At 39.0% G+C, this 23562-nt stretch overlaps 1 protein-coding gene across 1 annotated transcript in view; it reads left to right on the top strand.

Moving 5' to 3' along the window:
• COL12A1 (collagen, type XII, alpha 1) overlaps positions 1 to 23562 on the top strand; it is a 111141-nt gene that overhangs the window by 53963 nt on the left and 33616 nt on the right. Inside the window, exons 27-46 of the mRNA XM_005861435.2 lie at positions 885 to 1014; positions 3848 to 3987; positions 4224 to 4356; positions 4453 to 4479; positions 4848 to 4990; positions 7288 to 7417; positions 7864 to 8003; positions 8676 to 8805; positions 9940 to 10082; positions 11393 to 11522; positions 11967 to 12109; positions 13807 to 13936; positions 15954 to 16073; positions 17169 to 17315; positions 18057 to 18173; positions 18326 to 18472; positions 19012 to 19086; positions 20716 to 20855; positions 22814 to 22937; positions 23084 to 23227. Of these exons, the coding sequence (XP_005861497.1) occupies positions 885 to 1014; positions 3848 to 3987; positions 4224 to 4356; positions 4453 to 4479; positions 4848 to 4990; positions 7288 to 7417; positions 7864 to 8003; positions 8676 to 8805; positions 9940 to 10082; positions 11393 to 11522; positions 11967 to 12109; positions 13807 to 13936; positions 15954 to 16073; positions 17169 to 17315; positions 18057 to 18173; positions 18326 to 18472; positions 19012 to 19086; positions 20716 to 20855; positions 22814 to 22937; positions 23084 to 23227 (2533 nt within the window). The remainder of the gene's footprint in view (positions 1 to 884; positions 1015 to 3847; positions 3988 to 4223; positions 4357 to 4452; positions 4480 to 4847; positions 4991 to 7287; positions 7418 to 7863; positions 8004 to 8675; positions 8806 to 9939; positions 10083 to 11392; positions 11523 to 11966; positions 12110 to 13806; positions 13937 to 15953; positions 16074 to 17168; positions 17316 to 18056; positions 18174 to 18325; positions 18473 to 19011; positions 19087 to 20715; positions 20856 to 22813; positions 22938 to 23083; positions 23228 to 23562) is intronic.

Genomic DNA, 23562 nt, shown 5'->3' with positions numbered 1-23562 from the left:
ATAAAATATATATATCTCACAATAATCTCAAAAACATCACACCTTAGAGAGTTATATAATTTAGGTGGTATTTCATTTTCATCCAATTGCCTCATATGGTTCTCTGCATTCTATGAATTACTAAAAAATGTCAATAATGTTTCTAAAAATAAAAGCTAGCAAGGGGATATTGGGGAGTTTGTCCAATAATAGGAAGATAGGACAATTGAAAAGGACAGAGAGAAAGGATGAATATGTTGTTAGAGGAGTATCCTTTTGACAGTGAATGTTTTTGAGTAAATATGGGGTGGAGAGCTGTTTCCATGACAACCTGACTCAAAGAGGGAGCAAATTGAGGGGCTTCTCCAGTGAATGGGTTTAAAACACGTGCATACTTAGGGTGGGGGCATTAATGTTGAAATCTTTGGCATATAGAAATAGCTTCTCTGGGAACCCAGTTACTGATTGTGCTGTCATTTGGGTTCCACAAAAGCTAATTTATCCATGTGCACACATGCATTTCATTACGGGTTTCAATTTCAAAAGAGGTACAATGACCATGGGTCTCACAGGGTTCTTGTGCATAGCAAATGAGATAATGCACAGGACAACATTTCCAAAAGAAATCAGGCAGTGATACGAAGTGAAACCCTTGAAAAATGATTCAGTTGTTTGAATCCGTAGGCAGTCATCATTTACCGTGTCAGATGTGGCTCTAGTACATACTTCTTTTTCCCACTTCAGAAACACAGGAACTGTCTCCAGTTTCTGGACTCATGCAAATTGAAAACATTGCTTTTTTTGGAACCACAATTCGTATGCTCTTGTACTGAGAGTTTCAGTCAATAACAGAGAGATGCCCAAACTCAACCCTTTGTAAAAATAGCTCCACTGCTCTATTATAGGTAGAGGTGGACAGATCACAGACCAACATCCCTCTCAAAGACCTCACCTCACAAACCTTGTACACAGTCAGCGTTTCTGCCGTGTATGATGAGGGGGAGTCTCCCCCAGTGGCTGCTCAAGAAAAAACCCGTGAGTGGTGATCACGCTTTATTGGGTCATTTCATTTCTTAATGCTCTTTTTGGCCAGTATTTCATAATGTTTGCATTCATGGATTGTTTTTCATTTGTTTTCTTCTCCTTTTCTACCTTTATGTCCATTTTTTAAATAATTTCTATCCTAGTTATTCTATCAGCCACTGTGGCTACTTCATCTTCTAGATACTTAGCTGGTGTGTGTGGGGTTGGGGATGGGGTAGGGGAGATAGTACATTCTTGATATAAGTTGGACATTTTGTCTGGGACAGTTTCACTAGTTATCAAATATTTTTTGACATCTTACTGCATGTAAAGGGCCATGAGGGGTAACAAAATATAAGCATATTTGCCCTCAATAATTCATGATTTTGTTGTGGAGATAAAATTAATTAACAAGACATAGGATCATGTAAGGAAGGAGAGGTATATGGCACTCAGATTGTATGCATTTGGATTTTAGAGGAAGGGGAGACTTCCATGGTGGGAAGGTCAGGAGATACGGAACACCCTGTCTCATCCCCCCTTCCCTGCTCCATACTGTTGCTTCTTCGAGGGACCCTAGTTTCTCTCCTTCTAGTGGTACTTCCATAGCATTTAATCGAAGTATCATTGCCTGTAGGTCTGTTTTATTGATTCCACTTTCCCCTTGCTCCCTCCTAATGAAGGTAGAGACATATTTATTTTGTTCAACTTTGTATCTTCAGTGACTGGCACGTGCTCAGCCCATAATTTCCTAATTAAATAGCAGTTAAGAAATTGAGGTCTAGCCCAGGCGGCATGGCTCAGTGGTTGAACATCAACCTATGAACCAGGAGGTCACAGTTTGATTCCTGGTCAGGGCATGTGCCCAGGTTGTGGGGTCAATCCCCAGTGTGGGGCATGCAGGGGGCAACCGCTTAATGATTCTTTCCTATCATTGATGTTTCTCTCTCTCCCTATCCCTTCCTCTCTAAATTCAATAAATATATATTTAAGAAAAAAAAAAGAAATTGAAGTCTAGAGCCAGCAGTGTTCCTATGAAATATAATGGGAGGCACATATGTAATTCCAAATTTTCTAGTAGCCACATTAAAAAGGTCAAAATAAATAAATAAAATTAATTTTAATAATGTGTTTTATTCAACCCAATATATCCAAAATATCATTTCAACATGTATCAGTATATGATTATTAATGAGCTATTTCACATTTTTATAATGTATTAATTTTATACTTACAGCATATCTCAATTTGGATTAGCCTCATTTCAAGCTACTCAGTAGCTACTTGTGGCTCTCAGAATGGACAGCAGAGGTCTAGAGAATTTAAATGACTTGCCTTGTCCAGTAATCTAGTGGTGGGATTAGTGCTATGGTCTGCAACTTTTACTTCCTGTACAGTAACTCCATCACCAAAAAGAGTCTCAAAAGTTTCTCCTTTAGTGCCCAGCTGTCTGTACATGATCAGAGCACCTTGTGCAATGTCACAGCCTGCTCCTTAACATCAGGCAGTATCCACCTCTGCTATTTTCTTTTTCTTTTATTATTTTTTAAATATATTTTATTGATTTTTACAGAGAGGAAGGGAGAGGGATAGAGAGTTAGAAACATTGATGAGAGAGAAACATCAATCAGCTGCCTCCTGCACACCCTCTACTGGGGATGTGCCGGCAACCAAGGTACATGCCCTTGACCGGAATCGAACCTGGGACCCTTCAGTCCGCAGGCTGACGCTCTATCCACTGAGCCAAACCAGTTAGGGCGTCCTCTGTTATTTTCTTATCACTTGACATCTCTTAGTAATTTCGGTCCCTTTCTTGAAATCAGTTCTTATCTGGTAAGGGTAGTGGCTAGGGACAAAAATTGATGCATATGCGTAGACTGACAGCTTTGCATAAACATAACATGTGTAGTAAAGAGAGAAGGAAATCAGGAAAAAAGGTTAGTGAAAGCAGGGAATTTAGTATACTAAACGAATACTGTCAATATATGTTTTTAATCCTTAATAGTTTCTAATAACTGGGATACACCCAAAGTGCATCCTTAACAGATGTTTTGATGGCAAATGTGCTTGTGAAAGTGGTACCACTCTCTTTATTTCAATGGGCTTTTTCATTGTAATGATTAGAAACAGAGTTTTTGTGGCTCTGGGTTTTGTGTAGTTGGCTTTGGTTACCAGGAGATAGAGAAATAACTGACAGTGAAAGTTCAGGGCTGGTGGCAGACATTCCAAACTGCTTGTGCTGCACATCACCAGTGTGCCTGATGCATGCGGGGTTGTTTTCCTGGGATGGCAGCAGTCATCAGCACTGCAGGGGTTTCCTCTCTTTGAATAGGGGCAGTTACCGTCTGCTTCACCTTGTGTTTGAGGTTAGTGACTATAGGAAATGCTTATGCACGGATTACTTCAATCATAACATTTCATGGACCATGAAGGTTCGTGCACTCATATGATACGCCGGACTTTCTGCGTAAGTGTTCTGCAGTGTGAGAGAGCCCATGCTTTTCATTAGAGTTTCAAAAAGTTTGAGATGCAAAGTGACTAGGAACCACTGATTAAAAGAGTATGACTAAATATTACCTTTTAAAAAAAATCCCCATTTTAATAGAATATAAACAATCACCTGTAAAAATACACGATGAATCACCCGTCATACAGTGCTTCCAGTTTTCAGAGTTCTCTTTGTATTTTTCTTTCAAATGAACTGAATTGGGGAGATACTTGCTTCTAAACGATGTTTTCAGTCAGTTTTTCCATGTCCATTAAAATAAAACAAGGCAGGCTCATTACATTAAATTAAATTTTGTAGATCATATTAAAAAATTAGTCCTGCCTTTTCTCATGACAGACAAGGTGCCAGCCCCAACAAACCTACAGATTACGGACGTAACCACAGAGAGCTTCAGAGGAACTTGGGATCATGCGGCTTCAGACGTCTCTCTCTACAGAGTAACCTGGGCACCTTTTGGAAGCTCAGATAAGATGGAGGTAGTGCTAACTCTTTTTTTTAAGTGCCCCATTTAATGATAGGAAATCTTGTTTTAAATAGGTATTACCTATGTTGCTGGAAAAGCATCCTTTCCTGCTAGTGATATTTGAACTCATGGCATGAAATCAAAGCAGGAACATCTGGCTAAATAATGTCAACAAACTGCCACTGAGTGTATGATATATATGGTGACTTAATTTGTGTGGGTTTGTTTTTTTCTTCCTCTTTCCCTAAGACCATCTTAAATGGAGATGAGAATACTTTGGTTTTTGAAAACCTGAACCCAAACACTCTCTATGAAGTTTCTGTGACTGCCATCTATCCTGATGAGTCAGAAAGTGATGGGTTGACTGGTAGTGAGCGCACAAGTAGGTGTTCAGCTTTCAGACATTGTTATTTTAAAATAAAATTTTAGAAAGAGCTATAGCTATATTACTAATATTTTTCAAAATTTCTTTTTTTAGTGCGTGTGAAACCTGCACCAACTCAAGGTAAGAATTTAGTTTGCTGAATTGAATGAATGACCAAATGATGAAGGAAAGAAGGAAGGAAGGGAGGAAGGGAGGAAGGAAGGAAGGAAGGAAGGAAGGAAGGAAGGAAGGAAGGAAGGAAGGAAAAGCACCATTAAATCTATTGCAAACAGGCTTTTTGCTTTTAAATTGCAAGGTGTTGATCAGGACCTATTTTAAACAGGACTTTCTAGAAAAACTTTGCTAAGGAGTTAGTTAGGATTCAATGACCAATTAGCTTTATACCTAGTGATTTTTACAGCTCTATTGATTTCCTAGGGAACAATGCATATTTTGGGGGGATGCATTGTTCTGTGTGCTTACTATGTTTCTCAACAACTTTTTTTCAGCTCCAAAAAGTGGTCCACGAAACCTTCAGGTGTACAATGCGACCTCTAACAGCTTGACCGTTAAGTGGGATCCTGCTAGTGGCCGCGTGCAGAAATACAGAATCACTTACCGCCCTCCCATAGGTGAAGGCAGTGAACAAACGGTAATTTGTTTTATAAAAAACTCTTACTTGGACAAATTCTACTCTTTCCTCTTCAAACTCCTTTCACCCACAATATTTAGTTAGTCACACTTATTATTTTGAGAGATGTAAGATTTGCTGTATTAGATGGAAATATTCGCTCCATGATGGAGACGCAGTGGGCATTCTCATGGGAGACGGCAATTGCTTTTCACAGTAGCCTCACAGCATCAGACATGTGCCTCAGTGCATCCACATTTCCCTTAAGAACTACTCAGGTTGTGTTATTCATGAAGATATCTAGATTTTTGATTCTATTTGATTTTTCAATCCATATCTCTCTGTCTTAACCCAGTGCTAAAAGTTTCCTAAACTTCCATTTTTGTTTCTGCACGCCATAATATAACTCTTAGATCTGGTGTTTCCAGATCTAATTCATACTATTTGTCATTTTTATATTTATATAAATGGACTTTCCTGAGAAAAATGGCAGGACTAGAAACTCAGCCTCTCTTCCTAGGCTTCCCTTATTTAACAGAGTCCTGTCCATTCACCTTGCTGATTTCAGTCGTCTCTCTGTGAACTTTCTACAGCTTTGTTTTTATGAGCCGTGTGACTAGAACTACACGTGTTACCCTAGCTCACAAAGCACCATGATTGTTATACAGATGGGGGCATGCTTTTAGTGAGGTCCAGTATTTTGTTGACTTTGGGGGGGGGGCGCTATGATGTTTCCTCATGTAGCTTTAGAGAGAGAGATGAGTCATTAACCCTTAATCATCTGACTTGCTGAGCTCCAGCAAGTGGGCCATACCTCTTACCAGTTTAAAAGGGTCTGCAGAGGTAGATGCTGGCAGGGGTGAAAGGTCTCTGGTAGTCTATAGTAGTAAGTGGGTTCAGCTGAACCAGAAATCCTTCCCTCCCCTTTGTGACTTTTGAGTTGGTCTTTTGAGGTTTCCATAGAACTTGACTTAGGTGGTTTGATACATTTGGATTGAAATATGTCTATTTGGGTAAACTAAATACCAACTGTATTCATATAGCTTTTATAAAAAGTAAGATACATTTGATGGATTGATATTTTAATATCAGAAACATAACTTACTTTGTCTGTGCCAGGCCAGATTTAGGTAAAACTGCATAGCAGGATGAACTTGACCTTAACATTTCTCTTAGCTGATGATCCCTTAGGTTTGCTACTGTTAGGGATCTCCTCATTTCAATGCTAGTCCATGAACTAAGGAAAGTAACAAATCACTGATGCTAGAAGTATCTTGCAGAGTTGGATGGAAGAAGTAGGCAGGCTCCCTTCTGCTTAGTCATAGGCTAGTTCTATTAAGTGGATGCATCCAGATTTGCTAAGTATCAAAGGCTTGCTATGACATCGACACTTCCTTCTCATCACTTCAAATATTAAATTTATTAAAATTAGCCACTGTAGTTCAATTTGCTTCTGTTAGGATGACTACAGTGATTCACTGAGGTTTCCTCTGTGAACTTGGAAGGAACTTGGAAGGACGAGTGCAACATAGGAAACATCTGGACGGTGCTAGCACATCCAGCCACCCACATGTGCACTCATGGTGGGCAGCGTGCCATCTTCGTGTGATTTTCATTAGTGTGGCACAAACATCTGAATTCGTAAACTGCTAACAAATCATACAAATTTTCTTTCAACAAGATAGCTAGATGGCCTTAAGCAATGATTAAAACACGAACTCTGATTGAAGGAAGTCAAAAAAGCATCATATTGCATGGAGATGACTGGGAACTGCTGCCTGAGTGTGTCCTGGCAAAGGGGCCTGCCACATAGTTTACACAGCTAATGCTCTGAGAGTGGCCATGTTTGGGGGGAAACACCAAAAGCTTCAGATCTTTTGCTGAATCATTTTAATGTGTTTCTAAAGCAAATAAAAAACATCTGTAAAAAAGGTAAAGATAATACTGAATGGTGCTGAGCCTCTAATAGTGTGCAAGTCCTTGCGATCTCCAAGTTCCTTTGTAGTTCACTGATGATTAATGCCTTTGTGGGGAGAGACCTGTGAAATGTTTTTTGGATGCAGTTTTCAGTGCTGGCGATGAGCAAGTTGAAATATCTTTTTGAGTTGCCAGTGTGAGGCTTAGGGTCCTTTATGTGGTTTAAGGTGTGTAGTGTATATTTAGAGTGATACCATATGATATCTCCTAAACCTTCACTGTTGTACGTGTTTCCAGATCTTGGCAAGGGTGTCAAACAGCTCCCTTGTAGAAAAAGCTTTTTCTAACAGATTAGTGAGATGGGGAGAACAAGGTTAACACGTATTCCTGTTTTACTCAAGACCACAATAGGGGGAAGACAGAACAGTGTGCTCCTGCAGAAACTGAAGCCTGACACTCTTTACGAGATCACTGTGACCTCCCTGTATTCTGATGGTGAAGGAGGTCACATGACGGGAACAGGCAAGACCAGTAAGTGAACTTAGACTCCTTGTAGCTTCTTTAATAGTTGCAATTGGAACGAAATCACATCTTTATCCGGAAACACTGAGGTGACACAGAGTTTTGCTAATCTCTGAAAATGCATTAAAAATAATATTGATTTAATAATAATATTGAAAATGCATTAAAAATAATATTGATTTAATATCCTTGCTTAGAGTTAACCCTCTGTTTGCAGAGAAAGTCACTTACTATTTTCTAGGATTAAAAAAAATATCTTGTGGTGAGATGAGACATGTGTACCAGGTTATTGCAGACATTCTTTCATTTATTCGTTGCTTCAACAGATATTGGTGGGGTGCCTACTATGGGCTGCCTGCTATGTTCTAGGGCTCCTGGGAGATACCATTGAACCTGTGTTTCATGTGTGCGTGGCTGTTAGGATCATACAGTGATGTGATTTCTGTGCATTCCAGAACCTCTGAACACTGTGCGGAACCTAAGAGTGTATGACCCCTCTACCAGTTCCTTGAATGTTCGCTGGGACCACGCAGATGGAAATCCTCGTCAGTACAAGCTCTTCTATGCACCAACAGGAGGTGGCCCAGAGGAGCTGGTAATTACTTCCTATAGTGAAAAATGTGCAGGTTTAAACTGTAGCTGAATGAGTGGAGCTAAAGGAGTTAACAGACTTGTTTTAGCATCCATGAAGTTTACATTCATTTAATAGAACTTGACAGCGTAGGATGGGGCCTTAGTGCCTGAGTGATAAGGAGATTGTGGGGAGTTGGGGCCAGGGGAAGCAATCATTCCAGAAGGGGGAGCTGAGGGTGAGTGTAGGGGTCTACAGAAGCTTTCTTTTTTTATTTTTTATTTTATTTTATTTTTTTAAATACATTTTTATTGATTTCAGAGAGGAAGGGAGAGGGAGAGAGAGATAGGAACATCAATGATGAGAGAGAATCATTGATCATCTGCCTCCTGCCTACCCCACAATGGGGATCGAGCCTGCAACCCAGGCATGTGCCCTTGGCCGGAATTGAACCTAGGACCTTTCAGTCCGCAGACTGACACTCTATCCACTGAGCCAAACCGGCCAGGGCTACAGAAGCTTTCATAACCTCATGTAACAGTTTATAGGAGGGCATTATATTCCAATATTACAGAGCTTGCTTCTTGACTTGGTCTTGAGTTAAGATTTTGAGTATTCTATTGTTTGAAGTACTATTATTATTTTTTTTACAAGTTTTTTTAAAGCAAGTGCTTTATGTTTTATTACAATCTTTAGGTACCAATCCCTGGGAATACCAATTATGCCATTCTTAGGAATCTGCAGCCAGACACCCCGTACACTATCACAGTAGTTCCCTCTTACACTGAAGGTGATGGAGGGCGCACCTCAGACACTGCAAGGACATGTAAGTAAAAAGGCAGAAAAATCTAGCCTTTTCATGATAAATTTTGCTTTTCTTTATAAAGGCCATATAGACCCATTAGAAAAAATTTGGAAAATTCAGAATAATAAAATAAGAACATAAAAATTACCCATAATTCACCTCCCAAACATCAACTGTTACTATTTTAGTATATGAAATAGAAAATTTACAATGGCATCTGTCTTCTGAGATAATAATTTCAAGATTTAGAAATGTATATACAATAATTAGTATGCCACTTTGGTCATTCTCTTCCACTGACAAAAAAAATCATTGAACTTTGCTCTGTGCTTTATAAATCTGTGTGAAGCCATGTTTTGTAATTGGCTGTATAGTGTGAATTATTGAAATCTGTTCATGACATTGCTTGATTGCACATTTCTCTGGTTTGCTGAAGAAGTGCCTTTTGGCATTAAAAATATGTGTGCTTTCCTTCGCCATTAACTTGAAAACCAGTGTATAGTGGTTTTACTGTTCGTTTGTTTTTTGTAGTATTGCTTACAGGTTTTTGAAAGTACTTATAAATATTTCTTTGACTTTAAAAATATACTTTCTGATACCTGAAATGAAGCAAGTATGGATGGCTTCTTTTGAGAAAAGATTAGTAGCCTAGAAAGATGACCCTATTGACTTGATTACAGTTTGGGGTTAATATGTGGATCTAGTTTATGTTTTTCTAAGTCCCTATTGAGGCAGATAATTGATCTTCTTTCTCCCTCCTTTTGCCTTTAGTTTTAATCATAGAAGACATTCATAGAATTGGAAACACTATGAAACTCCTCCTCTCTGTCTCTCCATTGCCCATGGTGGAAAACTGAAGCTTCTTTTCCAGTTTTGTGTCCCTTATCCCTTTATGGCCAGCCCAGTATTACTACAATTATTAGCTTGTTTGTATTGGCAACAACTTTGCTTCCATATAGATAAAGGCCATAATTGGCTCACATTGGCAAATTTGGATTTGGAGAGCGTTTAAATCTGCTTTTGTATAGATAATTAGGAGTTTAAGGAGGATAGTATTTCACGCTTTTACAGAGTGTAAGTTCTGGAGAAGTGATAACAAAAACTCCACATGTATAAACAGACTTAAGAAATATGCCTTGGCTTTTCCTTCCTCAGTGGTGAGAGGATTGCCGAGAAACGTCCAAGTGTACAATCCCACGCCCAACAACCTGGACGTGCGCTGGGACCCTGCCCCTGGGCCTGTGCAGCAGTATCGCATTGTGTATACCCCTGTGGATGGCACCAGACCCTCGGAATCTGTAAGTAACTTTGTCTTCTTAGAGCGCAGCCAGTGCATTTTGTAGATTCCACTGCGCCTCCTGCCATGGCTGCTGGCCCAGGACAATAAGCTAGTTGTTGGAGTGGCATTGAGTCTCAGGGAAACTTCATTTCCTGATGAATGTAGGCTCATGTCTGTGTCATGTTGAGTAGCCTATGAGTATGTAAACCACAAACATGCCAGGGTATAATGGTTAAATGATTGCTTTTGATGAATTAAGGCAGGTGTATTCATTATAAAGTTAGTTAACAAAAGTGAGTTTTGGGGAAAATGCAAATTAGTAATATGAGTTAAAAACCCCAGTAATAAATTGCAAACTATTGCTAAACCTTGTCAAGATGGGCTTTTGTTGTAAAGTACAAATGTTTTATGAAACTTAGAGTATTTCTTTACTGGCTCATACAAATTGCTCAGTCTCTCCTCAATTCATAGCACTGTATATAGTTTTGCAAGTAGATTGATAATTTAGAAATCAGAAATTACTAATTTGAACAAGGAAAATATCAGAACACGTAAGAAAAAGTAAATTTATAAACTAACTTTACTATGTCTTTATAAAAAGAAACAATAATGATAAACAATGATGAACAATACATGTGTTTTGTAAGAAAATTGACCTGCATGTTTCTGTGTATGATAGGATATATTCAGACAATGTTGTCCTTATCCATTGTATAGAGTTGCTCTCTAGTTTAATACAGAATTTCTCCCCCACCAGCGTAGAAATCTCTTATGAATGTCTAACAACAGGAGGAGTGTTCTTTGGGTTACTATCAACAGCCCTGGATATTATTTATATTTGATAATCTTTACAATAAACATAAATGCAAGATGATTGAAGTTACTGAAATCAAGTGCGAACTTTGGAGAGGAAAGTTTTTTTTTGATATATTTTATTGATTTTTTTACAGAGATGAAGGGAGAGGGATAGAGAGTTAGAAACATCGATGAGAGAGAAACATCGATCAGCTGCCTCCTGCACACTCCCCACTGGGTATGTGCCCGCAACCAAGGTACATGCCCTTGACCGGAATCGAACCTGGGACCCTTCAGTCCGCAGGCTGACGCTCTATCCACTGAGCCAAACCGGTTAGGGCGGAGAGGAAAGTTTTGAGGATAAATTGCATCTAATGGTGTGGGTTGGGCAGATCTCATGAAGAAGCACAGTAGTTGGCTTCTGACGTGTCTGGGCTCAGCCTTTTATTATCAAAGTTATTATGCTGACTAATACAATACTTGATAAGCATATGGGTTGTCATCAGGCAGAATTTGGCACTTCCTCCCCTCCAGATTGTGGTGCCGGGAAATACCCGCACGGTGCACCTGGATCGGCTGATTCCGGACACACCCTATTCCGTGAACGTGGTGGCTCTCTACTCGGATGGAGAGGGGAACCCCAGCCCCGCCCAGGGCCGAACTCGTGAGGCAGAAATCCTTTCTTCACCCCATTCCCTTGTCACTCAGTTGGTAGGGCTTCTCTGAGTGAGTGAGGTGTGTGGTACTTAGCAAACATGAGGACTTGGCCTCTATATTTCACTTAACAGGAAGTGGTTATAGTGGTTAAAATCATCCCTTTCTTTCCCAGTCTGTGCATTTAGGCTCAGGACTAGTTTTATATCACTGGATGTTCAGCATGCAACTGTAGCTCTGAAATGCAGCACTTTCTAGATTTATGTTTTCACGTTAAAACCATAGAAGATGTGTGTTTTAGCATAGGGAGTGAACACCCTAGTGAATGGTGAAACACCTGAGAATCACTTCCTTAATCTGGCCAGGGGAAAATTCTTTCCTCCCCCTCCTCTCCTCCCCATGTCTGTCATGCTCACAGGCAGGCACATAACTCTATTGTGTTTTATTTGTTTAGTACCTCGGAGTGGACCAAGAAATCTGAGAGTCTTTGGGGAGACAACCAATAGCCTCTCTGTGGCCTGGGATCATGCTGACGGGCCAGTTCAGCAATACAGGATCATTTATTCTCCCACCGTCGGTGATCCAATTGATGAATACGTGAGTCTGACTCGTTTATTTGAGCATTTTGTAATCTGACCAGGTTGGAGTGTGAGCTTCAGCTTTCTTCTTTAGGACAGTGCTAGGGTTAGAGTTGAGTCCTTGACTTCTGTGTGTCAGTTACATTCTCTATGACTTTCTCTGACATGAGATTGGGATCACCTGAATGTGCCCAGTATGGCCTTCCATACTACAGAGAATCAATGTCTTTGGGCTCAGTTTTTATTCTAAATATAGATGGGAAAAAACTGTCTTATCTTAGGAAATGCATATTTCTAACCACCTACCTATACTATAGGAATTAATTCTGGTAAAACATGGGACCAATTATTCTGAGCTAACTAAATTAATGGTCAAATGCTGTGACTATTCCAATCTCACCTTTTCTTTAAATCTAATTTCTTTACAAGGTCTTTCTTAAATATCCAGGAAAATTGATCTCCCTTTTCTCTAAACTTAACATTTTTCAGTACACTTTTGTTTTGGAATATACATACTCTAATATCAGCTTCAAACTTTTTGAGTGTCATGTTTTATCTCTCCAGAACCAGAGTCAAGTTTCTGGTAGCATAGCCCTCATTATGCATGTCCATTTGTTATGGATGAAAAAAGTCAGCACTTGCTTTAAAATTCAGTGATAACTTAGTGGAAAATTACACGCAGTGCTGATTATAAAGCAGTTTTGTCTGTGGTTTGCAACCATTTGCTACATACATTCTATTTGATCATTCTCCTTCCATTATTCCTATGTTATAAAATATTTCATCTACTTGAATTTGATATATTAAGCTTTAATTTTAGTCCCACCCCATTTTTATTAATCTGAAACACATGTAATTGCCATTTAGTGTTTCTGATCAAAATGAGATGAGCCGGATTGCCACACTTGGTTTGCCAAAGCAAAGGCGCTCATGCCTTAGTGTTTGTTCAGCCTTCCCAGGTACAACTAAGCAATTTCCCTTCAGTTTCTGAAAACTGTAAAAATGTAATTTCTTTCCCCAATTTACCATTTGCAAGCAAGGAACTCTACTCTGGGAATCACTGACATAAGTGATTCACATTATTTATGGAAGCAAAGCTTAGGGGAGAGAGAGAGAGAGAGAGAGAGAGAAAGAGAGAGAGAGAGAAAGAGAAGATATCTAGTTGATTCGTTTCCTCTTCATGGAGGAAGTTAAATGTATTTTCAATTTTATCTTTTTCACATCATTAGTATCAGCCAAACTGATACTCTTGAGAGCAGAAACCCTCACCAATGTATTTCCAGTGGCTGGTACCATGCCTGGCTCACAGTGGGTACTTGGTACATATTTGTTGAAGGAGTACACAGAAATGCAACATGTACTAATGAGAGATGAAGGAGAAAAACATACTACTGAGCACTCCAGTGCTCAGTAATGTGTACGGAGGTGTTGTAGGAATTATTGCTTTTTATCCTCACAATTTCCTTCAGAGGTGCTAAGTCATAAAGCTGGTAAATGGCTAATCTGGGATTTGAACCCAGATGTGTTTACTCTAAAACCATTCTCCCACGCCACACACAGGCAGTGTGGACAATCTGCCTTGCCATGAGCTATTGTGTAACAAAAAGAAAATATGAAGAAAACATTACTGTTTATGGGAATCTATAAAACAGTATTGTCTTTTGATCTGGAAGTCCTCTAGCTGATAATAAACTTATAATTTAACTTCCTCTATAGACCACCGTCCCAGGCAGAAGGAACAATGTAATACTGCAGCCCCTGCAATCTGATACTCCATATAAAATTACTGTTATTCCTATTTATGAAGATGGAGATGGTAGCCATCTAACAGGAAATGGAAGAACTGGTAAGTGTCTTAGACCTTTACCAATCTTTAAATGTTGCCTTTACCAGTGTCTCTCAAATACTACATTGGTATTGCATTAACTTTATATTAGGCATTGTATTTTGTCAAATTGATATGAGAACAGAGCTTGTATTTTAACTGTTTAAAGGTCCACTTAAAGAAGAAAAAGGAGAAAAAATCTGCATATTTTGCTTTGCTTGAGATAGTTTTACTTCTCCTTTGGAAAACCATTTCTCTGAGTATTGTTTTAGTTTGTGTGGTGTCAGTTAAACCTGTAGCTGCTAAGTCAATTTAGTACTAGCAAAAAATCACTCCATCATGATAGAATCTTAAGTCATAAATAATCGAGATGTTTAGCATTTACCTTCTCTCTTTACAAATGTAGCTCTTTTACAAAAATATTTTTTTCTATTGTACCAAGTACTTTACAAAGAATTTCCAGTGCTGAGGCCCCCTCCCCCTTTCTCGCCTACACTGGTGGCAGTTGCTTAGGGTCAGTGCTGAGGCCCCCTCCCCCTTTCTCGCCTACACTGCTTGGGGCTTAGAGCAAAGGTTCTCCAGTTTGGTTGCTCATTGGAATCACCTGAGGAGCTTTAAAAATGCTTTGCCTGGGAGCCAGCCCCAGAGTTACTGATGTAACTGGTATGAGGTGTGCATATGCTGCTGATACTCCGATGTGCAGCCAAGGCTGAGAGCCACGGCTTCAGCATAAAGGCATGCTAGGCTATAGATCTGGTTTCTGTTACTGGTAAATATTGGCATTCCTTTTATTTTTTACTTTGTTCAGCATGATTTCAGGATCCTTACTATGCTCAGTTGCCCAAACTCTTTTTGTGCTTAAATGACTTTGGCAACACTATAGAATTTGAAAGACCTACCATTCGCAAGCTCTTAAGAGAAAAGCAAGACTAGAGTGGTTTCAGCTCAGTCTCCCAAGACCAGGAATTTATATATTTATTGACACCTATTGTCTAGAGGACTGAGTCAAAGGAGACTCAGTTTAGTGATTTGAATTTAAAATCAAGATAATTTAATTTAACAACTTCCCATTTTTAAAACTTCCCCTTAGGTTTTAGAATATATTTTGATATTTTTCAGGGGAAATGGAACATTTCAGAATTTTGTGCTTATCAAAATATATTAAAAAAATCTTTCCTAGATATTGAATTTTCCAGGAAGGCTCAAAGCCATTTCTAGTTGTTCTGAAAAAGTTTTTCAAGATGAATTCCTTATTTGTGTAATCCTATGAATAATAACTCAGCACTTACTTCACATGCTGCCTAATTGCATTGATTTTTAGCACATGGAGCTGGAGGCAGTGCCTGTGATAGTTGGAGGGTTTACTCTTTAGTGGTCGGCAAACCACGGCTCGCAAGCCACATGTGGCTCTTTGGCCCCTTGAGTGTGACTCTTCCACAAAATACCACGTGCGGGTGCGCACGTACAGTGCGATTGAAACTTCGTGGCCCATGTGCAGAAGTCAGTATTTTGTGGAAGAGCCACACTCAAGGGGCCGAAGAGCCGCATGTGGCTCACGAGCCGCAGTTTGCCGGCCACTGCTCTAGGTTATGTTCATGGAGAGTAGAGCGGTGCTGGGAAAGAACCCATCTTAGTCATGAGCTAGCTGTATGGTCTTGGGCAAATCATATCTTATTTATATGATTAGGTGGTTGGACTAGATAGTGTCTAAATTGCTTGTTGGCTCTAATAATCTGTATTCTAACATTCTAAAAGTGGTATGAGATTTCCTATTTTCTGTCATTCTGCGTCATATAACAGCTTTGGAAATCACCAGTTCCCGAGTCCATTTGAGTTGCAGTTTGATTTTGAAAAACCCCTAAGCTTTCTGTTGAACATTTTAATATCTTTTGTTTTCTAAATAAGGAATTTATGGGATATCATTAAATTTCATGCATGGGATTATACTATTAATACTTATAATATATGCTCATCAAGTTCTTTGCTCTCCCTGTATGTCAATAAAAGATCAGTAACATGTGCCAATATTTGTTTGCAGTGGGACTACTTCCACCTCAGAACATACACATCTCTGATGAATGGTATACAAGATTCAGGGTATCTTGGGATCCTTCGCCCTCTCCGGTTCTTGGATATAAAATTGTGTATAAGCCAGTGGGTAAGAAAGCACCTTTATCATCATATAAATGCACTGGAGAGTTATTTGGGTATGAGGGTATTCTTTGTTCCATTCCCTATGGTTAGATTCTACTGACAATTCAGTTATCATATCAGTCCTCTTTGATCAGAGGTGTTCCTGGAAATAGCATTTTAAGCCAATGATTTCTAGTATCATTGTTACTATGGGTGTAGATGAGATTTTCATGACTAAAAATTTTATCTGGTCCATCAAATTGTGCATATTAAAAATGTTTGTGTTCAGACATCCCATGTGCTATTATGATTATGAAATAATGCATATTTAATCAATACAAACTTCTGTATTTTCCCCATGATGTCAAGGTTTTATTCCTTTTGGGGCATATGTATTTTAGTTTAATTTATGACAGGCTTGCTTTCAATTTTTCATTGATCCTGGATAAAACCTTTATTAAATTATTTGCTGTATTTCTGTTTTATCTACATGCTTAGAACAGTGGAAGAAAATACTCTTTGTACTAAATTTGCTAGGGCGTCTTCCATGCACTAGGAATGGCATGAGCTAGAAAATTTTCCTAGAAAAACATAGAGAAGGAAAGAGAAAGGGAAGGTGAGCTTGTGTAAGTAATGGAGAGAGAACTTAAAGGAGGAAGAGATGTTCGTAACTGTGGACCTTCCGTCACTAAGCTTATGGAATGAGGTCCAAGATGGATGTTCTTAAATCATCTCTATAGTACATTAAAGATGTTAATTTAGCACCTACTATGGGCAAAGCACAATGCTGGCAAAGGAGGCTCAGAGAAGAGGTTTGTGATTCTAAGGTAGCTGTTTGTGTGACTGATTAACTCATTAAAGGAACAGTGATCACATACCTGCTGCATTCCAGGTACTGTGCTATGCTTTGAAAATCAGAGGGTAAGAATCCAGTCTCTGCTTACGGTTTTGTATTCACCATATAATGTGGCTTGTGCTACAGTGAACAAGAGCATAAGGGGCTTTGGAATTAATGCTGTTGACACTATCATTTGAGTATAAGTTAAGGCATTTTGATTTTAAGAAAAATTTGAGATTAGTGATAACATATATCTATGTATTTTCATGATTGTTATTAAAGGTTCCAATGAGCCCATGGAAGTCTTTGTTGGAGAAGTGACCTCATACACGTTACACAATCTCAATCCCAGCACCATTTATGATGTAAATGTTTATGCTCAGTATGATTCTGGACTCAGTGTCCCCCTGACGGATCAAGGCACTACATGTGAGTCATGTGTCTTTGCATGGTTGTGAGAAAAAGTATAGTACAAATTACCAGGTCAGCCTGTTTTAATGTTATTTCTTCTTAACATATGCATGTTTCCTCAGCGATAAGTAGGTGATCCTTTTGTGCCCAGCTAAACAAATCTATAAGTAATATAATTCAATATACAAATATCAGTGTATGATGAGATATGTTTATTTCACAGAAATATTATATTTTGAATTTTGAAAGATTAAAAATTATGATTTCATTTCATCATGAATGATCTGTAGAATTAGAGTTGGGGTGCAAAGGAATTTTTTTTGTAGTTTTTCTTGACATTTGATGTTAAAACATCTATTACCTAAATGCATTGATTTAATTGAAAGTTTTCCCAGAAATGCCATGATTATTGATTCAGCCCAGATAGAATTTGTTATCACCAAGTGCTTTAATAATCACTTAAGGACTTGGCAGATTGCCTTTTGGAAAAATTTCTTATTTTCCATGAGATGTCTTTGACATTTGTAGTGTTGAGAGGGCCTATGGGATATTTCTTTCCCCTTGAAAATCAGTGATGGAAAGGGAGACCTGTTTTGGCTGCACCACATTTTCATGTATGTTTCTTATATGGAAACAGCAAGATTTTAGATATTCTTTTTTAGCCAAGTGGAAGTTCTAAAATTTTGTTATGATTAAAAGTATGCTTTTCTGCCTTTATTTAAAAAGTAAATCTATGATCTTTCTTTCTTTATTTTGCAGTGTATTTAAATGTGACAGATCTGAACCCTTACCAGGTCGGGTGGGACACATTCTGTGTTAGATGGTCACCTCACCGGGCAGCCACCTCCTACAGGCTAAAGCTAAACCCTGCAGATGGTACGTGTGCAGAACAAGAAAAGAACTGGAGCTCATAGCAACATTTTAAAATTCAGTAAAGGAGATGCCATTTTGTTTACAAAATTATGTATAATATGCCTTTAAATGCAATTGAGGATGACACTGGCGTTTTCCTTTGTTGTCATGACCAGGAACGAGAGGACAGGAAATTACAGTGCGTGGATCAGAAACCAGTCACTGCTTCACTGGCCTTACACCAGATACTGACTACGGCGTCACTGTCTTCGTGCAGACACCAAACCTCGAGGGTCCTGGTGTCTCTGTCAGAGAACACACCAGTAAGTGTCTGAGTGACCTGGAATGCCTGTCAGGCTTCAGAATGGAATGCTCTGGGGGCGGGAGACTTACGACCCCTGAACAGGCACGTCTCTGTATGGGCAGCAGTGATGATGTAATGATGGCAGGTTCTTGAAGGTGGAGTCTGTGGCTGGTTCAGGACCTTTACCTGGAGAAAATCCATGTTGCCCCTGTCACGGAGTTGGTATTATTTTTAAGGAAAGGGCTAGAGGAGGGAGAGATGGCTCCAGTGGACAGTGGGAAGTTGATGGGCGTCTATATGATTGACTTTTACTCATTTGACCCTATCCGAAAGCCTTACATTCACCCTTTGAATCTTGGCTTTGCGTTTTGTAGCTATAGTCAATGTTGAATGACTATCAATGACACCAAATTTGGATACAATAGAATTCCCAGTGTGTCCGTGCCAATGAGACTTGATTTTGTCACCAAGGATTTAAATCGCTCTTAAAATTTACCTTCTGTGTTATGAAATGTGCACATATTGTGTTTCTCTAATTATCATTTTTTTAAATTCTAGCCGTAAAACCAACAGAAGCCCCTACCGAGCCACCCACACCTCCTCCCCCTCCCACAATTCCACCTGCTCGAGATGGTAAGTCCAGTTGATTTGAAAATGTAATAAGTAAGAAGGGATTTGTTGCCTTCTTACGAATGCAGCCTGCATATCGTTTACAATTGATAGAGAACAGTTTTGATTTATGATTCTTGTTGAAGAGTTTTTAGGTTAAAAGAAAAGATTGCCAGCGATTTGTTCTTCCCCTCCAGGAGCATTTTGGTGTGAATGGAATCAGTCCTAAACTACCTCAGCTCTTCATTTGGAACTTGCTTTCCTTCATTTTGCAGATTACTGTCTCATGATACCTTACATAGTTCATGGTCACCTGGTGGGCCTTTGTTTCCGTGGGCTGCTGGCATCAGCAGGATCCATGAATCTTTTTGGCTTTACCTGCAACCTAACTCCTGGGCCTTTGGGTTTGGAAGTCCTGGTTTCTGATCTGACAAGTGCCCTGGATTACACAAAGCTAAAACATTTCTATTCACTAAAGTCTGAGGCATAATGGTCACTTGAGAACATTAAAGCTGGTCTCTCAAGTAATTTGGGGGCAGTTCTCTGTGCTTTATCAAATTAAGTTTAAACTAATTAACTACTGGTTTATTCCCCCTCCCCCCCACATTCTGTTTTCTGAGTTAAACTGAAAGCATGTCAGATTTTAAAAGTATTTTTCTTTTATCTCAGAAGGCTCTAGACTGCCACAACTTCTTTAAACCTATTAAATAAGATAAAAGTTAAAAGTGTATTATTATAGGGTAAAACAATAATGGGTTTCTTGAAATTTAGGTTGTTGAAAGAAATTCAGTAAATAATCTAGGCTTGTTGCATTCTTTTAATACTTTATTTTTTTAGGGCAGTTTTATGTTCATAGCAAAATTGAGCAGAAAGTACATAATGTTCCCATGTATACCCTGTACCCTCACACGCACAGCCTCCCCCAGCATCACCCTCCCGCACCAAAGTGGCACATTTGTTACCGTCCATGAGCCTATATTGACACACCATTATCACCCCAAATCTATAGGTTATATTTGGGTCCACTCTTGGTGTTGTACATTCTATATGTTAAATTTTTATAGAATAAAATGTTGTTAAATTTTTATTTTCAGAATTTTTTTTTTAGTCTTCAAGTCTGAAGATTCAATGAAAGATATTTATTTTATTCCATCCCTTCCTTCCCTCCATATAATCATAGTGGCCCAATTTAAAATTAAAAGACACCTTATTTGCACCAAATCTTTGATAAGTATATACAAAATTTCTAATCTTGTTAAATTCTGGACATTGTTGCTTTTCATTTCCTTTCCTCCTCATTTATTGCTTGAGGCTACTTGAAGAGTTCCAGGAGGAAAGAGCATATATTTGCATAATGGATCTAAATAGGTGGAGTAATTCCAGAGGAGAAATTGAGGGCCAGTTAGATAGTGCCTCTCACACTTTATTGTGAGTAGGAACCACCTGGGCATCTTGTTGCTGATTCTGACTGAGGAACTCTGGGGTAGGGCCCAGGATTCTGCATTTCTAAGAAGCTTCCCCGGCCATGCTATTGCCACCGAACTATACTTTGAGTAGCAAGGTGATAGGCTGCATTTCTCAGTTGTGTAATTTCACTTGAATGAAAGAATTCATGAGATTTGGAGCTTCTTTTTTCTAATTTTATTTCCCCAGTATGCAAAGGGGCCAAGGCAGATATTGTATTCTTGACTGATGCCTCCTGGAGTATCGGGGATGACAATTTTAACAAAGTTGTAAAGTTCATCTTCAATACTGTGGGAGCCTTTGATGAAATCAATCCTGGTGGAATTCAGGTGGGTGTCTTTTCATGGTGGCTATTCACTTGTAATGTCTTGCTATGTCCTTCGACCTTCTCTTTTTAAGTAGAAAGATTTTTCACTACAAATTATGTTTTGACTTTTGTTATTTGATATTTTTATTACACATGTATTTTTGGGAAGGAGTTGGGTATAAATGGTAAATAAACAGAAAAATAAATATTCCTTTAGGTATTCTCTTTGGCTAGATGATATTCCTATTGAATAATTTAGGGGGTTCTAACTTCCTGCTTACAACTCTTACAATGATACACTTTCATGAAAGGTCAGCCAATGTTCTGGAAATTAAATGCATTGTGATTATCACCCTCTGTTAAGTCAGCCGAGTCAGTGAGGAATAGGGACTGGAGTGGGTGTGTGGAGCCCTGCTCCCACCCCTGTCATGGCATCGCAGATACCACCTTGACCAGAAGAACGGCCATTATTGACTCAGAGGGTATTTCATTTTTGTTTTCCTAAAATAGCTACAAATTATATTGCTGTGAAATTACTTCAAAAGTATTTGTTTTACTAGAGTTGGAACTTAGAAAAGGTTATCTTTCCATAAGCGGCTTTGAAGAATAATTCATCATATAGCCACAACTTACCTGTAAATTGGAGAATCTCCTTCACTACTCTCAATAAACCAATGAACTGAACACTTAAGTCCAGTGGCTCTAAACTATGTTTTGGTGAGCCTTTCTTCCCAGGCCCCTCTGAGAATCTGAATAAAGCTGTTATTAGTTATTTCTTGGATTCTGTAAACTTGAAGACCCACTTCAAATTCCCCCCTTTCTGGAGTGGCTTTCTTGATGGCTTTAGGCATTCCGTGCTCCTGAAGGATATTGTCTGGGTTACTATATAGCAAGTATCACTTTTTATGGTCATTATTGTGTGCGACTCTTTTCTATCTAACTCATTGACTCCTTAAGGCAAGGGACTATATTGTGTCTTTCTTCTTCCGAATCTTTTTCTTTCTCTCCCCATTCCTGCTGATGAATTTTTTTCTTTATTTTGGCAGCTTGTACTTTTTCATGTGGCATCTTAGAGACATTATGAAAATAAGAGATTTTGACATAAACCACAAATAATTTCATAAGCAAATCATGTCTTCTTTTATGGAAGAGTACTTTATGGCCTATACTAAATTTCAAATCCTCAGATAACCTTGTGGATATTATTCCAACCCAAGAAGAGTAAAAAGTCAGGCCAGTTATACTCTCAATTTAATGTGTCAACAGCTAAGCCAGTTTTCCATCCTTTTAGAAATTTAAGATATCTAATAAAAAATAAAAAAATAGCTATCATATTTTATTAACTTCTCTGTGCCAACTATTTTGCATACATGATTACTACACGTGTCTTTACAACAATCCTAGAAAGCAAGTATAATTATCTCAATTTTTCTGAGGAGGAAACTAAAGCCCAAAGATGTCGGGAACTTGCCCAGGGTCACATGGCCATTAATTGGCAGAGCTAGGATTTCAGTCCAGCGATTCCTGACTACAAAGTCTGTACTCTTTCCACTAAATCCCACTGTCACTAAGCTTGTGATGAGTGCTGATTATTATCACACATGTGATATTTTCGTATTACCCGAAAGAGTGGATGCGGTCAGTGAGGAGCACTTGGCTTAGCCCACATTTGAGTTCAAGAGAGTGTGTTCTCATTGCTCCTCGATTTTACCCATCCCTTCTTATACCCTGGAGAAAGGTACCATATGACTATAGTATATTTATATGTTCCTATCAATTATTGTCTATTCATTAAAGATTAGAAATTAATTTACTGAGACAGCAGTAGCCAGTGTTATAATACTAGCTATAAAGAGCTTTATAATACTCTGTCGGGTCTGAGACACTTCTTTTTCCCATTCGGCAGTTAGAGGATTCACTGGAAAATTGAAACATAAAAAGAGATGACTGACCCTCCCCACAAACCGCATTTTCTTTCAGGTCTCATTTGTGCAGTACAGTGATGAAGTCAAGTCTGAGTTCAAGCTGAACACGTACAATGACAAGGCCCAAGCCCTCGGGGCCCTCCAGAATATTAGGTACAGAGGAGGAAACACGAGAACAGGTACAGTTGATCAGAGTGTTTGGAGTGGAAGAACCGAGTGTACCATCTCACTCTCACGTTCAAATTCTTAACAGTTGGGCATGGCTAATGGCACTTGGATAGTTTGCATTGAGGTGACGCTAAAATGTTTCATCCACACTCTACAGGCAAGGCTCTCACGTTTATCAAGGAAAAGGTCTTGACCTGGGAGAGTGGCATGAGGAAGAATGTCCCCAAAGTGCTGGTTGTGGTCACAGACGGCCGGTCACAGGACGAGGTGAAGAAAGCCGCTGCGGTCATCCAGCAGTCAGGTAAGCCCCGGCCTGCGTGCCATGCCTCGTGCTTGCACTCATTATGTTAACGGTTTTGAACATTCAGAAATGATTGCAAGAAACCCCACATTTCGGATTTACTTTATTGTTCCTGTTGAATCTGTATGTCATACTCTTATAATATTAGTTTATGTTTAATTGTGGGATGGTTTGGTGATTGCTCAGAAATAGCATGGTGTATAGTCTTTGGGTAAGATGTGATTCAGGGTCTGTCAATGGGCAAACGAGATTTCTCGTGGGGGCTGGAAGGCTGTGGCATGCAAACCTGGGATGATCCCAGAGCAGGCTTCCTGCCATAGCAGAAGTGAGTCTTG

Source organism: Myotis brandtii, unplaced genomic scaffold (genome assembly GCF_000412655.1).
Source record: "Myotis brandtii unplaced genomic scaffold, ASM41265v1 scaffold151, whole genome shotgun sequence".
NCBI classification, from domain to species: Eukaryota; Metazoa; Chordata; class Mammalia; order Chiroptera; family Vespertilionidae; genus Myotis; species Myotis brandtii.
The sequence above is the reverse complement of the archived record's forward strand: the minus strand, read 5'-3'. Positions and strand labels throughout refer to the sequence as shown.